The sequence below is a fragment of the Schistocerca cancellata genome, chromosome 8 (genome assembly GCF_023864275.1).
Source record: "Schistocerca cancellata isolate TAMUIC-IGC-003103 chromosome 8, iqSchCanc2.1, whole genome shotgun sequence".
NCBI classification, from domain to species: Eukaryota; Metazoa; Arthropoda; class Insecta; order Orthoptera; family Acrididae; genus Schistocerca; species Schistocerca cancellata.
In genome coordinates, this window is record NC_064633.1 from 260,038,461 (window position 1) to 260,050,493 (window position 12,033).

The 12,033-nt window shown below is 42.1% G+C and overlaps 1 protein-coding gene across 1 annotated transcript in view; it reads right to left on the reverse strand.

Moving 5' to 3' along the window:
- LOC126094870 (myrosinase 1-like) overlaps positions 1-12,033 on the reverse strand; it is a 55,614-nt gene that overhangs the window by 10,046 nt on the left and 33,535 nt on the right. Inside the window, exons 7-8 of the mRNA XM_049909501.1 lie at positions 8,658-8,805; positions 5,891-6,039 (exon numbers count right to left, since the gene is read on the reverse strand). Of these exons, the coding sequence (XP_049765458.1) occupies positions 5,891-6,039; positions 8,658-8,805 (297 nt within the window). The remainder of the gene's footprint in view (positions 1-5,890; positions 6,040-8,657; positions 8,806-12,033) is intronic.

Genomic DNA, 12,033 nt, shown 5'->3' on the forward strand with positions numbered 1-12,033 from the left:
AGTGACCCTTATTTCGACAAGATGTGGTTCATGCAAGACGGATGTCGACCCGATCGAAGTAGGAGTGTGTTTGATGTCCTGGAGGAGCACTTTGGGGTCCGCATACTGGCTCTGGGGGTCCCAGAGGCCACTGGCGTGGGCCTCGATTGGCCGTTGTACTCTCCGGATCTGAACACATGCGACTCCTTTTTGCGGGGCTATATTAAAGACAAGGAGTACAGCAATAACGGTTTGTATTATTGTGTTCAAACTGCATGGTTGGCCGCAGGGCATGATGGCAATTAGTAAGCGCTGTATGGTTTGGTTCATTGCTGGGGTGAAAACAGCCATTCAGGAAGTCATCGACAGCATAGCTGTTCAGACACTCCAGAGGGCCATACAAAACTTCGCTATTCGTCTGCGCCACATCATCGCCAATCACGACAGGCATGTCGAACATGTCATACCCTAAATCCGAAAATCTGTAGTGACGTTTACTTGTTGAATAAAGTATGTACATGCCGTAGTTTGTAAATAATTTACGTTTTTTTTCATATAGTTCAATAATTGTCACCCTGTAAGTGCCCTGTACCAAGAAAACCGTATTCAGAAATATTCCGAGGGTTTATCAATGGACTGATAAACGTAAACAGCTAATACTTAATACATCACTTCCCTGCTATTCCCCTAGGATTCTATGCGAAGCAAATCAGTGTAACAGTTCATTGAAATGTAGGTTTACAGCAATTCCAGAATCAGTTTTCCACCCATAAGGACGCAGTTTATTAATTTTATTCAGCCCACTTGAGATTCGTCTCTTTCCAATAAATACCTACAGCGATCTACTATCTCCGCAACTTAATACGTGGTATTAATTTTTAAGTCACAATACTGACATAAACAAGAGTAAACCTGATCAGAATTACACGCTTCTGCACCATAATGAACATACGATCTTTTCAGTGTGAAAGTATCGACCAAAGCGAATCACCAACTTTTGACTTCAGAAGGCTACACGAAAATATATACTCTGTAAGCCACTGTACCGTAAGTAGCATAATGCTCTTCGCAGCACATTGAACTAAACAGACGAGTCGCGAGTTTGCACGTTTGGAAATGACACAATATTTTGAGGGTACCGACGCTCTGATGCATTTGATTTGCAGACTATGGAAGGTGTAGTTCAGTCCGGAGGTAGTTCTGTGAAGTTTTGGATTTTTTTGCGCACGATGACTTGTGTGCACTCATTTAGGTTACAGTGCCATGAACCAGGATGTTTGTTTCAACGTCCTCCGTGGCAAAGCATTTTTCTTTCTTTTGCTATTGACGATGAATAGTCTTCCAAGATGACAACAGCCGAATTCAAATGCCTGCATGCATAAGTTCCTGGTTTGAGGAACTCCCAAGCATGTTATGGCACTGCGACTGTCCCACTAAACCATTCGATCATAATTTCTTAGAAAATGTCTGGAAATATATGTAAAGGCGGATAGCAAGTAGCAGTCAACATATCACAGTCTGGTACCTAATCATCAATGAGTTTTGCGGACAAGGTGGACAGCAATCTGCGGCAATTTGCTGATGACGTTGTGGTGTACGGTAAGGTGTCTACGTTGAGTGACTGTAGGAAGATGTACAAGACGACTTAGACGAAATTTCTAGGTGGTCTGATGATTGGCAGCTAGCTCTAAATATGGAAAAATGTAAGTTAATGCAGATGGATAAGAAGAACAAACCTATAGTATTCGGATACAACATTAGTAGTGCCTTGCTTGCATTAGTAGTGCCTTCTAAGTATCTGAGAGTAACGTTGCAGAGCCATATTAAATATAACGAGCATGTGAGAACTTTGAATGGGAGAAATTTAGGAAAGTGAGGTTGACCAGTAAGAGAAACCACATATAGGACTGTGGTGTGGCTCATTCTTGCGGGCTGCTAGAGTAGTTGGGATCCGTACCAGGCCGGACTGAAGAAAGACATCGAAGCAATTCAGAGGTGGGCTGCTACGATTGATGCCGGTTGTTTCGAACAACACGTAAATATTACGGAGGTGCTTCATAGTAGCTCAATATTCTAGTAACTTACATGTCGCTGTCATCAAAATCAGACACCCTTGGAACTGTCTAGTGCAGTCTATTGGTGATTCATATTTAACCACCAAGTCTCCATTTGTAATTGTTGAACATCTTTTACATCGTCTCGACAGCTGTTGTTCTTGTATGTTACCATCATTGGTAGTTTATAATCACCACAGGTGCTCGACATAGGCGTATGATACGAAATTTTTTATAGGCTGACATTACAAGCAATTGAATACTTCGGAGATAATTATTTTAAGAAAACGAGTTCCTAATGATGCACGAAAAGAGCACTAGAACAGTTGTTATGTTGAGCTGTGAAGGTAATCCAGTAATGAGAGCTAGAGGTCACTTCACTCTTTAAACATTCCGAAAGTAGAAGCTTCATATCAGCGCACACTCCGCTGCAAAGTGAAAATCTCATTCTGGAAACATCCCCCAGGCTGTGGCTACGCCAAGTCTCCGCAGTATCCTTTCTTTCAGGAGTGCTAGTTCTGCAAGGTTCGCAGGAGAGCTTCTGTAAAGTTTGGAAGGTAGGAGACGAGACACTGGCAGAAGTAAAGCTGTGAGGACGGGGCGTGAGTCGTGCTTCGGTAGCTCAGATGGTAGAGCACTTGCCCGTGAAAGGCAAAGGTCCCGAGTTCGAGTCTCGGTCGGGCAAACAGATTTAATCTGCCAGGAAGTTTCATTCCAAAAGACTGATGACTCTAGAAATAAATAAATAAAATAAAGAGCCGAAACAGCTATTAAATGATCCTGTATTGATGACCTGTTTTCCAGCTTATAGCTGCATCCTCAGGTATACATAATCAATGCTTATAAAATCCAGACCAGGGTAAGATTGACGACCCAATATTCTCTTGATTTGACTCAGAGTATTCAGTTGTCCATTTAACCCTGGTCTGGATTTTATATTAATTGATGATGTATACCCGAGGATGCAGCTACAAGCTGCGAAGAAATTTGTTACAATGAATAATTAATTAACGGCTGTTGCTGGTTTTCACTTATCAAGATGAAAAAATTTATAGCTGCATGTGCAGATGGCTTTTACAGACAATTTTTTTGTGTGTTTCCATTGCTCTGATTACAGGTTTGTGGAAGTTGGGCGTTTCACTTACGTAATAAAATGGAACACTCACAGTCGTTCTCACGATGTTATTTATTACATGGCCACCAGTTTCGGTGCTTCAGTGCACCATCTCCAGGCCTTATGTGATGCTGAGGGGATTAACTCCAATCGTATACATGATTCATCAGTGGGCAACATCTATGAACTCGTTTTCCAGACTACCTGTGGGAAATAATAGGCTGTATACGACTGGAAATAAGAAGATGCCATACTGAAGCACCGAAACTGGTAGGAATGCAATAAATAACATCGTCGGGTGTACCATTTTATTACATTTGCTGACGTAGGTCCACATTGTTGTATTCTCTAGAGACAATCCACTGCATTCCGCGAATATTTGTTACTGTTAAGAACAAGACATTTTAATAAAGTGTAAATTATTGCTACTGTTGGATATTAAACGTGGTCGTATACACATATGAATTAACTGCTCTTACATCTTCTTCCAACGACATAATAACTGTCTGCTTGAACGTGAAACGGTAATGTAGGCGATTGTACGCTAAGTGATAAATATTCGACCTATCTATTGTTTCTATAACATCTAATAACATGCTTTGTTCTCTAGACTGCGGCATGGAGATGCCACTGTCTGTGTCTTTGAGACTACAACAGCCATATAAAGAGGAGAAGAGAGGAATATTGAACATCCCGTCGATGATGACGTCGTTATACAAGGAGCACATTCACGGATTGGGGAGGATGGGAAAAAGAGTGAGCAGCGTCAAGGCCTTTCTTGCATTTGCCTTAAGAGGTGTAGGGAAATCACGGAACATACAGAACTGGATGGGCAGGCGGATATTGGATGGGTCCTCCTCTCGAATACGAGTCCCTTTTCTGGCCGGGCCGTACTGCTAGGTTATTTAACGGTAAGTTCGATCAACATACGGGTATTACGGAAATATTGGGTGATCTCAAATGAGAATCTCTGCAAGGTTGAAGACGTTCTCCTCGCAAAACACTTTTCAGGATATTTAGACAACTGGTATTTGTTACATATTGTAAAACTGTCCTACTATCACCAAAATACACTCGCGTAAGGACCAAGAAGACAAAATAAAAGATATCATGTTCGCACTAAAGTTCCGTTTTCCAGTAGGACACAAAAGGAAATGACGTGGTACAAGACACCCCCGTCTTGCATCATATAGTGGCTTGTGGAGTTGTATGTAGATACACGAGCGGGGTTAAATATGTAATGCTGCACAGTTTTTTCCTTGGTCAGTTTCGATTGAAAAGATGCGCAATTTGCTGTGGGACATTGTGGAATATCCCGCTTTACCACCTACAGTTTCATAAATTCCCGATAAGATGATGCACTACGCGTAGTCTGTAACGGAGATGCTTTCCATGTCGCTGAATTTCTTTTGGCGGAAAACCAGAGCATCGCAGATATTCATAGGCGCTTCAGAGATCTGGCCGTGAAAGAAAGCACGGTGAGTAGTTGGGCGAAGTGTCTGTTATTATCGCAACAACGTCGCACAAGCCTACTCGATCTCCCACGGGCCGACAGGCCGCACACAGGTGTGACTCCTGATTTGTTGGAACGTGTGGACATTCTCATTCTAGGTGATCAACGAATCACAGTAAAATACCTCATTGCATAGCTTAACGTGTGGACATTCTCATTCTAGGTGATCAACGAATCACAGTAAAATACCTCATTGCATAGCTTAACGCCTCTATTGGTAGAACTGACACACACGTCCACCAGCTGAGGTACCCAAAGTTGTGTGCCCTCTGAGTTCCTCACCGCGTAACAGAAGACCGTAAACAGTGACGAAGCACCGTCTGTTTGGCCCAGTGTAGGCTGCACTCGCCGGCCGATGTGGCCGAACGGTTCTAGGCGCTTCATTCTGGAACCGTGCGACCGCTGCGGTCGCAGGTTGGAATCCTGCCTCGGGCATGGATGTGTATGATGTCCTTAGGTTAGTTAGGTTTAAGTAGTTCTAAGTTCTAGGGGACTGATGACCACAGACGTAAAGTCCCATAGTGCTCAGAGCCATTTTTAGGCTAGCGTCTGCGGGAAGATATACGTGGATAATGGGGAGCCTATCTATTCTTGCGGCAAGATGTTGGCTCCGACGTCGACCAGTAGGGTGGAACCATTCAGTCGTGTATGTCATCCCAGTAAGGTAGCAAAGGCGGCGTAATGCCATCGGACTGAACGAATGGTTTTTTGGCCGAAAGCGTGGGGAATAATATGGTGTTTTGGAATTTTGAATAAAACAAACCTGCTTTCAGAAACAAATGTCATGCACTGCTTATTGGATCCCGCTCGTAGATGTACTGCGCCATCTGGTTCAGTGCTTGTAGGTAACATTTTACTAAAGTATTAAGTTCTGTTCCCGTTGGATTTTAAAACCTGGTCTCTAGGTAGTTTAGTTTGCAAAGCACGCTTCATTCGAGACGATATCACAAACATCCACAACACACGTTTGGGCTGATGAAAACCACATGCTTCCTTTGATATGGCAGAGACATACTATTTCAGTTTTATCTTCTATGTGTCCTATTTCACCTGAAGAGTGACAAAATATCTATCTGCTTGTTGCACGACGCAAACTATTTTACCCATCATTCACACGACACTCATAAACGTGGTTGAAGAATTTACAGACAACCGTGCGACAACATTAATTACCTATAGAGTAATGTCAGTTTAATAGATTTAAAATAAAAAAGTAAGAAAACAGCATACCACTAGCCACTCAGTGGCGGCGTGAGGGAGAGACTGGTTGAGGTACAGCTCAACGCCAGTGTCGTACTCCTTGGACGGAACGGCACCAACCACTTTATTCCTGGCGTGCGATGTGGCGTAGTGGTTGAGACCGAAGAAGTCGGACGTTCCTGTAGATCACAATGAGGTTGTTGCATCACACTAGAGGTCACTCACGTACATCAATAACTGTGTAGTAATTTGATACACTTGTATAGAAACCGGATACACTACGCGAATACATATCCTGTACAGTGTGTCTTTCCTAAAGTCGTCGGCTTGTTTTTTTCTGTTTTTTCGCCAGATATTTGCAGTTTAGTTTTTGCGATGTTTAGCTTAGTCAGCTGCCCATCAAGTCTTTCGTACGACGCACAGCGCTGACAGAAAGCCTGGGTTTGTTTACAGTTACGAGCAAAATTAATTTTAAAGTGGGATTTTAGTGTCGATTCGAATGAGCGGTTTCACATTACGATAATACAACACACATTTTAGCAATACGTTTTAAACACGAAAACACGAAAAAGAAACAGCAATTCAGCAGCGACTCAGTTGCGGTTGCAGTCAGCGCGGACCAGGGTGGCGTTCTCACTGCTGGAGTACTGATTATTCTTCGTGTTTTACTACTTCTATTAATACATGTTGATAAAACGAATATCGCACTGAACTAATTTGGACCAATGAGTAGAATGGACACGTGAAATTCCGCTATAAGAAAACACTTCGCTCCTAACGGGAAACAGACACACAGTTTCTGTGGACACTGATCGTTGCATGAAAGGCGTGATCGGCAGTATATGGTAATATATAGCCCGTTTTTCATTTTAGAATGTATATGGGACCACGCAAACCACTGCAAATGCTACAAGTGGACAGGGCGTTTGCTGTTATCTCGAACATAGTGTCGCGACATTAACAGTGTCTAATAATGGCACACCTGCACTTGCGCGTACGTCATACCGGGGAAACAGTTGACTTTGGGATCTATGTTTATTAGGATTATTTGCTTGCTTTATTATTGTCCACCCGCCCCTTTCGTTTACTCCTATAACATTTTTCGGCTGATTTCTGAAAAATCACCGTAAGTACAAGTCAGCCTATTCCTAACGAACTGTTTTACGATCTAAAAAGCGAGTCACTGATGATGCTTTAACTCAATAAAGCGAAACTCGCCTGGTGAAAAAATCACATATTTTTGCAGTTGCCACGACAGACCAAATACACCGTCAATAATTATAAAGCAACTATGTACACTGTGACCACACAAATGAAGAATTTACAGGATGATAAGGCACGCTGTCAGAAAGTGCATCTGTAAGACAATGGAATGTGGACAATAACACATCTGGAATGGGTTGGCCTGCGCATAGTCCCAACATGAACCCACTGTGACACCTTTGAGATGAGTTAGCACGTCGACTTTTCTCCAGACCCCAAAGTGCAGCAAGACTGCCTTCTACAATTTCGTCTCATGATGAACGACGAGCTGCCATTCCTCCAGGTCATTGAAAGTTTTATCAACTGAATTCAAGTGTTCATAGAGGCGAAGGGTAGATACATCTCACATTAGACTGACGTGACGAAAGTTGTGAAACACTTCCTAATATCGTGTCGGACCTCCTATTGCTCGGCGTAGTGCAACAATTCGACTTGGGCTGGACTCCTCTGTAGCCTTTCATAATTGAGTAAGTGTCCCTGCTACAGGATGTTGTGCACGAACTGACTTCTCGATTATGTCCCATAAATATTGGATGTGATTCACGCCGGATGATCTGGATGGTCAAAATATTCTCTCGAATTGTCCAGGATGTTCATCAAACAAACGTGGAAAATTCTGATACATTGTCATCCACAAAAATTCCATCCTTCAACGGCTGCAATTGGTCTCCAAGTAGCCAAACTTAACCATTTCGAAGTCGATGATCGGTTCAGTTGGACCCAGTCCATTCCAAGTAAATACGGCCATACCATTATGGAGCCACCACCAGTTTGCACAGTACCTTGTTGACAACTGGGGTCCATGGCTTCGTGGGGTCTACGCCACATTCGAATCCCACGATCAACTGAAATCAGGACTCACATGACGAGGCCACGATTTTCGATTCGTCTAGGGTCCAACCGATATGATCACAATCCCAGGAGAGGCGCTGCAGGCCATGTGGAGGTGTTACTAACGGCACTGCTGCCAAAGTCCACTATCGCCAGATCCCGCCGTACTGTCCTAACAGATCCGTTTGTCGTACGTCCTACATTGATTTCACTCAGTGTTGCTTGTCTGTTAGCACTGGCAACTGTAAGCAAACGCCGCTACTCTCGATCGTTAACTGAAGGCCGTCGGCCTCTGTGTTTACCGTCGTGACAGGTACTGCCTGAAATTTGGTATTCTCGGCACAGCCGTGGCTCTGTGGATCTCGGAATGCTGAATTTCCTAACGATTTCCGAAAAGGAATGTTACACGCGTCTAGCTCCAGCTACCATTCAAAGTCTCATAATTCCCGTCGTGTGGCCACAATCACGTCGAAAAGCTTTTCACATGGACCACCAGAGTACACCTTGAATGCCTTGGGTACGCGACATTATCGCCATCTGTATATGTGCATATCACTATCCTATGACTTCCATCACCTCAGTATATTGTCCAGTAATAGGTATCCGGATATTTTTGATCAGATAGGGTATATCAATATCAGCAGTCATACACAGTTCTAGCTGTAAACGCAAGCACCGCGTAATTACTAAGCAGCAAGCTCACCTTTGATGTAGGCGACCTCATCGGCGGTGAAAGAGGGCAGCCTGGAACGTGGTCTTCCCTCTGCAGCGCTGTTGGCGTCTATCCGCTGCCGCATCACCGGAGGGTAGTCGCCGTCCGAGCTGAAGATGGGATGCGCGAACTCTCCCAGCTGCGTCAGGAGGAGACACCATTATGAATATCAGAAGCTAATCGATACTTGCTCACAGCTTTATTGTTAATACAACGCGAATGAGACGACAACGTTCAGCTTGTCATTAAAAACTCGTTGTTAAAACATTTTTTTTGTTACCTCTGAAACTGCGTGAAATCATGTCGTCCAATCAGAAACTGAAGAGATGATACCAGAGATAACACCAGTAAATAACTATATAATCCCGTTGTATGTAATAACAAATCAAGGAGGTTGAACGCTCTAATGATACCTTTCCCTGGTTTTCCATAAGACGAGATCACATGGTGGAGAAGCACAAGAAACTTTTAATGTACGAGTGTATACGAAGACTGAAGCAAAAGCAAAACAATCTGTAGCGAGGTCAGGATTCGAAACTGCTCCCTTGGCAGATGAGCTAGTGACTTTATCTACGCACTTTACAATGGCATGACTCCCTCCTCAATTCAAATTTCCATTCAGGCTTCAGCCAACTTCGTATTTCCCCTAAACTCAAACAGCATTGGTGAGACTTTGCAACTATACTGGAACAGCACCTCAGCATGGAATGAAATGAGGGATCTTTCTTGATGCCCAAGTCTAGATGGTTTTATCATATGAAACAATATGGTTCTAGAGACCTTTCCAAGTCTCGAACATGTAGATATGGAGACTGAAGGGACGAATGAAAATTTGTACCAAGAACGGTATTCGAACTCGGGTCTTCTCATAACTAGGCAAATCCGCAAACCACTTCACAAACTTTGCACACTGGCTACTGTAGAACACTTCCGTCCTCAGTTGAATTTTCCAGTCACCCCTCAACCCACTTGGTATTCCCCTACACTTAAATAGCAATGCCGGGGCTCTCCAGCAGTACTGGAATAGCACCTCGGCCTAGAATGAAACGGTTGTGCGAAGCCTTTGTGCCATTGTAGAGTACCTTTTGACGTAGGATCGAATACCGGCCTTGGGACAAAGTTTCATTCGTTGCTTCGGTCTTCATATATACGTCAGAGATGTCTGATATTTGAAAGGCTGTCTAGAAACGTACAATTTCATTTGAAAAACTTTCAATCTAGTGTGAAAAAAATAATCAGATCTTAAAAAACTAATCCATTCCACTGTAGCAGGATGTTACAGATAGATTACAAATCCAGTTACTGTTGCGTCCATTTTACAATTTTTGTGGCTATAGAACGGATGGATTTCATATCTAGCTACTTTTACGCTTTCTGATGATGCTCCAAAAGGATGACGCGTCAATGACAAACCAAGAACGTGTTTTTTATTCTGAAATAAATCAAATCTCATGTACAGTCAGAAGAAAAATTATACACATTGACAGATTTCATGTAAAGAAATTGAACTGAAAATGTAAGTAAAATATGTAATGTTCAAAGCAAGCTGTACGTGTAGTTTATTATTGCCACTCCACTGTTATGATTCTTTTTTCAAATGTTACTTGTCAAAAGTATCGGTGTTTCCCAATATAACCTTGGAGGAATCCTCTCCTGTTAACGTAAAATCAAAAGCAATGAAATAATTTTTTTAAATAAATCAGAAAATAAGTAAAAATTAATATGGCTTTCAGCAAAATACTCAAATTAACAATGGGGTGAGTAAAGGTAGATTGATGACAGAAGTATTTGCGGAGTAAAATGTCTTCTCGGATTACGGCTCTGTAATAATACTAAGCGAGTGGAATCTCGAAATCTGCAACAGCAGTAATATTTGCGGTAACTATCTTAAGAATCCATATATGCTCCATGCATGAGTTTTTTGTCTTTGTCGTCCTTCTTTCTTCCCTTGCTCCAATGCGAAAACTAAATAATAGTTCGCGTCTGAAAAGACGTCCATTATTCTGCTGTGCATCTAAGAGAGCTAGTATGGATAAGTGTGTGGCTTGGCGACCATGTACGCTGTGTTGTAAATCATTTGATGATAATAAAACATTAGGCTTGGTTTGCGAGCTACTTAAAACTAAATCACATTTTATTATTTCTGTTATCTGATGCAACTAATTATTATTTTGTTGTCTTTATTATTTCATGGCAGTGCGCTGGAACTGTTTAGGTAATGTGTGATATTTGTTTTTCTATCTGATACTTTCACCACATGAAGACATGTTGAAATATTGTTTGTGGTATTACATGTCATACATACTACTCGGTCGAATTTCCTTCTTAGTTGAAGCGAACTGTAACCCTCTACCGCTATAACGCTCCGAAATGTAGTGTGTAACATGGTGCCGGGTAGTATACCTGTAACGGTAGGTGAGAAACAGCGTGCTGTAATCGAGTATCTGAAAGCACGAATTCAAAGAGTTCGACTACACATGGAGCACTCTTTCCTTCAGTATGACAATGCCACAGCGCTGTGACATGTGCAACAATCGAGAGCCTTGGATTCCATGCCATCAGTCATCCTCCAAACAGTTCAGGTTCAGCGTTTCCAGAACTTAAAGAACATGTTAGGGGATTTTGATAGCGATGAAGCAGTGCAAGCATAGGTGAGGTTGTGACTTCGTGAACGATGTGTAACGATCTACGGTGACGGTATCGACAAACTTATCTCTCGTTGGGAGAAATATATTCATTGCCAGGGTGACTATATTGGGAAATAAATATGTATACATGTAGAATAAAGCTTTAGAATGTTAATAAAATTTGTTCTATTTAAAAAGCTTGAAGATTTGTAGCATAAAAAATTCAGAGGCATTACTTTTCAGCACGCCCTCCTATTTTGCAACCTGCTACTTGGTATGTTGTTTCCAAATACTAGTTTTATTATTACTTATAATGAATTTATTTAAACTCCAATGTTATGAGTCATCAGGTAAGACATTACATACATTACAGCATCAACTTTTATCACCTACCTATTGCCCACTTCCACAAACAAATACTGAAAAACTATTTATATTTGCGATTGTAACATAGAATTTAAGAACTACCTCGGAATAAAATGCCGAGCGCTTTGCTATTTGACCATAGCTCTTAATATGTAACACCTCTCAGTATGTATGATATTCAAGGTATCTGCACTTTCGCGGTCAGTGACGACATAGATTGAGATTTTACGAATAATGCCCCGAGTACAATTGTTACTAGTCAACATACGTAAATTAGATATCAAATTGCCACTGAGTTTTTGTATCAGTTACTCGAAGCAGGATGAGAGATTGGTTAGCGAAGATTCTTCTGTACGGTCCAGGGAGAGTGAGGG